This window comes from Terrapene carolina, unplaced genomic scaffold (genome assembly GCF_002925995.2).
Source record: "Terrapene carolina triunguis isolate 2854851 unplaced genomic scaffold, T_m_triunguis-2.0 Scaffold26, whole genome shotgun sequence".
NCBI classification, from domain to species: Eukaryota; Metazoa; Chordata; order Testudines; family Emydidae; genus Terrapene; species Terrapene triunguis.
Genome location: NW_020664377.1, coordinates 107,716 through 113,715, shown reverse-complemented (window position 1 = coordinate 113,715; position 6,000 = coordinate 107,716). Strand labels below are relative to the sequence as shown.

Here is a 6,000-nt window from a genome sequence, read left to right as displayed (position 1 = left end):
GACAAGCCTGATGTTAGGGTGCCAATGCCTGAGATGATGGGGCGTCCTCTAATAAATTTGTTAGTCTCTAAGGTGCCACAAGTACTCCTGTTCTTTTTGCAATGTTTAGTTAGTCCAGTTAAAAAAAAGACCGCATAAGATGTAAGGAGGATTTATATATATCTATATACAGATAAAGTAATATCTTTTATTGGACCATCCTATGTTGGTGAGAGAGAGAGAAGCTTTTGAGCTACACAGAGCTCTTCTTCAGGTCTGGGAAAGGTATTTTCAGTGTCACAGCTAAATGCAAGGTAGAACAGATTGTTTAGCATAAGTTGTCAACACATATTCTAAGGAACCATTCAAAGTGAAGTGGCTCATTAACTCCCCTGTAGTCATAGAACAAAGTCCGCTCTCTCTCTCTCTCTCTCTCTCTCTCACACACCCACCCACACACACACACACACACACACACCCCTCTTCAGGAAACACTTAAGTGTCAGGTGGGATTAAGTTAAGATAGGGAATCACAGTCTGTGCTAGTACAAAGGCTGCAGTCATTGCAAAATCTAAGATCAGACAAATCTCAAGGATAGTTGCCTTCCTGAAAACATAAATGAAGGATAATTATTATTACATCCTTCTCATATCAACATTTGTGCACAGGGCAGAAACTAGACTCTTCCATCCCTCTGTCATTAGTTGCTGTTTCGATTTGCTCTATACTGTTGGGATCAACTGTTCTGCCCTCCTTGCTAGTGGTTGTTCTTAAGATTTCTCTTAGGTGTCCTTGTTTCCTCACCACTAGTTGGTTTCCACTTAACAGCTTCATGTGGGAGTCTGGGTGTTGGCAACTGGAGTATTTGCCCCAAATATGTACAGCGCTTCCTTCTGATTCTAGTGGAGATAAGCTGATTGTTGGTGATTTGTCTCATCTTTTCATTGGTGCTAAAGTCTCTCCAGCCAATGCCCAGAATCTTTTGTAGACACTTAAGTTTTCTATCTAACGTTTTAATAGCTCACTAGCTCTCACAGTTGCATGTTAGCACTCTTGAGATTACATTTAAGCTGAAAATTCTCAGTTTTGTTTTGGTAATGTATATCTTTAATTTCCATAGTTTGTTGAGTTTAGTGAATGCTGTGGATGCCTTGCCTAGCCTTGATGTCACTTCTTTCCTGAGGTCTCTCTTGGCTAGTATATTGGTTTGCCAACCCTCTAGGATTGTCCTGGAATCTCCAAGAATTAAAGATTAATCTTTAATTGAAGATTATGTCATGTGATGAAACTTCCGGGAATACGTCCAACCAAAACTGGCAACCCTACTAGTATAGTACTGTCCAGGTAAATGAATTGTTCTACTTCCTTGATGTTTTTGCTTTCTATTACGATGTTACTGCTTGATGTCTGGGTTTCAAGGATGTTTGTTTTGGTGTCACTGATTTTGAGCACTGATTGGCCTTCGCAAAGGCATCTGCATTCGAAGCTTTTCAGGAGTGTTGCTCAATAGCATGATATCATCAGAAAAGTCTAGGTCTTCTAGGCATTTGCCATTACCCATGACATGCCAATGTTTAGGTTGCTAATGCACATCTTCATTATTCAGTCTATGGCGATGCAAAACAACAGCAGAGATAGAATGCAGCCAGGCTTCATGCCAGCGTCCACAATGAACCACTCTGTTGTTTGGTTTTTCACCCTTCCATAGCATTTTGCTTCACTGTACAACGCTGTGATGATGTTGATGACTTTAGCTGGAATTCCATAAGACTGAAGAATATTCCACAATGTATGCCTATACAGGCTGTCAAATACCTTTTGGAAAAAAATCAATGAAATTGGTAAGGGGAGCCTGGCATTGTATATGTTCATCTTCTACAGTCCTTAGTGTGAATATCTGATCCATACGTGTGAATATCTGATCCACACATGATCACTTGGGCCTGAATCCAATCTGTTCTTCCCTAAGCATTGCATCCACTGCCTCTTTTATTCTGTGTAGTTGTAGTATTTGTAATAAAGAAGATTTTTCCCTACAAAAGAGAGTAGTGTGACTCCTCTCTAGTTGTTACAGTCAGTAAGATCACCTTTTTTGGGCAGTCTGACAATGAATCCATGTTTCCACTGGTCGAGGGGGAGTCTCTTTTTCTGAGACTTCGCTGAACAGCTCTGTCAGTTTCGTTAGTCTGGTAACGTCATGTGCGCTTAGCATTTCTGCTGTGATTTCATCATCAACCTCAGCTTTGTTGTTTTTCAGCATCTTGATTGCAGCCTGTGCTTCTGATATCTCTATTGGACTGATGTGGAGATCAGGATAATTAGCTGCTTTAAAACATTGTAAGGCAATTTTGGAATGAGAAACTTCCATAGATGTTAGGAATTTGTACTAATTAAGCAGCAGTAAGAGCAATTTTCTTGATCACATTGCCCTGCTAAATGACTGATGGGGGTTATATCTTTTACCCAACACAACAGAACTATGTGAAATAGAATTGTACTAAAAGACTGTATTCCAGCCTAGCACTTTCAATACCTGCACAAGTACATCACCGCTTATAAACCGATGTCATGTAACAGCTATCAGTTCTTATCAGGTACCACCATTTTTTTTTAAAAAGCAACAAAATAGAGATTGACATAAGAATATTTGTAACAGGGGGGCTTGGAAGGCCAGTTGGCCTACTGGTTGGAAACTTCCTGCCTCCTGCTTCTGTGGTCGAGGTGCCTCAGTCTTTAAGGAGGAAGGTTAGTGGGACCCGGGCCCTCCCACTCCACCGGGTCCCAGCCCAAAGCCCTGTGTAAGTCAACCCCTGAGTAGAGGAGCTCTCAGCAGGGAGTCTATGTCCACTGCCCTGGGCTACTTCCCACTGTTGCCCCTTCAGTTTGGGGCATGGCCCCTATAGTACAAGTTTCTGTGATGCTTGTCTCCAGTATTGCCCCCTCATGGACCCTGGGCGATGTCCTGCTGCGGTCCCAGCTTCCTCTGGCAGGGCAGCCATACGTTTGGTGAGGTGGGAACCCCCTCAAGATCTCAGTGCTTCGGACACCCAGACTCCTTGTAAGCCGGGTGCTCCTAGACCTCTTTCTCTGCCTCTTTTGGCCAGGAAGATGGTGCTTGGTTACCGGTGGCTACTTCAGGTAGCAAGCTAGTGATCCTTCCCTCAGGTAGGGAAGCAGTTAACTCCTGCCTCTTTGACAGTCAGCCCCGAACTGAGCCAGGCTCCCTCCTTCTCTCCCTCTCCAGGCCTGGCATTGGCTGCAGGTGGAACGGGGCGAGGCTAGCTGGGCCCAAAGGCTCTCTTTAACCCCTTCCATGCTGATGGGTGGTTTCTCTGCTTCACCACAATGTTGTTCAAAAATCAGGACACACTTGGAATTGTGAGAGGAGGACCTGACTGTGATGGAACCGCTCAGCAACCTAGCATTTGTCCAACAGTGATTCGTTAGTACTACAGATCAAACTTGTCCTGAATGAAGGAGAGAAATCTTTGGGAAGACTCACTATCCCAGAAGAAATGACACACCAATATCAGGAGGACTCCTTCCCTGGGACAGACGTTCATTTATGGGAAGAAAGGAGAAGGTCCTTTCTCTCATTCACTCTGCCGTCATGCTTTGGCCCTGCCAGGGAAGGCTGATATGGCATTCAAGAATGTGGTAATACCTCTCTGAGGGAAAGAGGTGGTGCTTCCTCCCAGGGCCTTAGAGAGCTTAGCACAGCATCCAATTCTTAACTGACCCTTTGATCACTAATCCTGGACAAAGGTACAAAGACATTTAAAAAGCTAGGCCTAGAAACTGCTTGGATGTTCCCTTTCATGCCCAGTGCCACCCAGAGGAGTTTTGGGAGCAGCTTTAAAGTCCCAACTGCCTGGAGCTCCACACAGTAACCACAACAGAAGCAGGTCCTTCACACCTGTACCAGCCTCCTGATGTCAACAAAGCCTTCGAACTTGAACTCTTGTGACTCAGTTTTTCTCAGCTGGTTGCCTACCTGCCTCTCCTGTCAAATTCCTTCTGCTATCCTCCCACTATTTTCCTTCAATCTTTCCCTTCACAGCTTCCCATGGGTTAAAACCTTGTGGAAACTGATGGGTGTGGATGCGCCCTTACATCTTAAGTAGTAATTTTTAACATTTAAGTAATAACGGTCAATAACAGGACATTTTAGAATGAGAAAAATGTGTGTCAATCCGAAAAACAGGTCATTGATGGTGAGTTTAACAGATTTCATTACGGTGAGAGACTGTCAATTGTCACAACAGGATTATGGAATAAATAGCATTATCTTTGGCAAGTTTAGCCTTTATTGGTTGCAAGCTGATCAGATATTGACTGTGGTGTGTACGGTTGTGGTGTCAGTGATATCTGAAGGGGAGATGTGTGCAGTTAGTAGCATTGCCACATTTACCCTGCCGTAATCTGAAGTCATGCTGCGTGTGCTCAGTGCTGGTGACCTCGGATGGACTGGAGTGGAGGCATTGCTTCGGTACCCAGAGCTCACTGTGCCTTTCATGTTACCGGGAAGGGTCTCCGCGTCATTGTTGTTCAGCGAAAGAGTACTCCCCCTGAGGAGACAGGACAAACAGATCCCTGATTTCAAAACATTAGCAACACAGCAAGTGGGGAAAATAGGAAACAAAGTTTACTAGAACTATCTTGTACCAGATAAGCTACATGTGATCTACTCTAAGGGTGGATCAGCTACAAACACCACATGGAAACTATGAATCTATATCTGGTGGCATGGAAGGGAAGAATTAGGTGACGGTTAGTTGGAGATATTGTCTGTATACATTGCTTGATGCATTTATTCTCAGAATTAGGAACATTTTAAACATGTCTCTGGCATACAGCATTAATATAATCCAAGAACTGCACAAGATTTGTTTTCCTGCATGTTTATTTCATAAGTACACTTATTTCCAGCAGCTGATTCATTGCTCCGCACATGGCATTCCCCATCACACTGTCCCTTGCTTTGCAATAGAAGTTACTGCAGCATGATGGTTCTGGATGCACCTGCAGATTCTTTCAGTGCCAACAGACACTCCAGGTCAGTCGGCTGGCTCAGCTGCTCCAAACCTCTCCATCTGTCTGTCTATCTGTCTGCTCCTCAAGAGGGACAATGCTCCGCACTGTCCCATTTGCCTTGTAATGAGAGTTCCTGGCCTGAACAAGCCGGCAGTCCCTACGTGACTCAGCTCACTAGTGAAATCACACCACATTTTTTTGCCAACCTTGCAGTCATTCAACAAAACTGACAGAAAGAAACAGCGTTCAGAATACAGGAATCTGACTATTAATACTCAGTGTTATCATCTCTAAATGGGCACTGATCCAGTAACTCCAGTCCCTGCCACCAGGAAAACCTGATCACAGGAGACACTGGGATTACAACAGAAAGGTGACGGAGGGAAAACATTGCTAGAACTGAATTGACATTTTCACCCATATAAACAAAATGTCACTAGCCTGCTTAATAAATCTTCAGGGGTCTGTTGGCGTCCCCTTCATGCTAGACATGACACATGAGGGACACCTTCGCTTGGTTTATCCTGTCATCTCATGTTTTGAATAACTGCACTGAAAACCTCTTTTGCCACACTGGTGACTTTTATAAGAGCCGCCGCTGAACCGAGGAACAAAATTCTTGACTGTGATAGCTCATGTCCCTCTAGTAACTTAAGTTAGAATACAGACTCATGAGACCAGTGTTGTATTCAAACTGAACCTATCCTATTTGGAGAGTTGAATACCCCTTAATAAGAAAAACACTTTGATGGCTTCTTATCTGTGAATGTAAGACTAAAATACTCTGCCACTCCAAAGAAAATGAAATATTTTAGGAACAGTGAGGAGGTGACCGTTGTGTACTGAAGACCCCTTGATTTTAGTTCAGTGATGGCTCCATTATAAATTAAATAAATATAAATTAATGGAGATATCCCATCTCCTAGAACTGGAAGGGACCTTGAAAGGTCATCGAGTCCAGCCCCCTGCCTTCACTAGCAGGACCA

The 6,000-nt window shown here is 43.7% G+C and overlaps 1 protein-coding gene across 2 annotated transcripts in view; it reads right to left on the bottom strand.

Annotated features, from left to right (window-relative positions):
* LOC113406332 (synaptotagmin-like protein 5) overlaps positions 1-6,000 on the bottom strand; it is a 96,187-nt gene that overhangs the window by 37,044 nt on the left and 53,143 nt on the right. For both annotated transcript variants that reach the window (XM_026650543.1, XM_026650544.1), the window contains exon 6: positions 4,392-4,548. In XM_026650543.1, the coding sequence (XP_026506328.1) occupies positions 4,392-4,548 (157 nt within the window). The remainder of the gene's footprint in view (positions 1-4,391; positions 4,549-6,000) is intronic.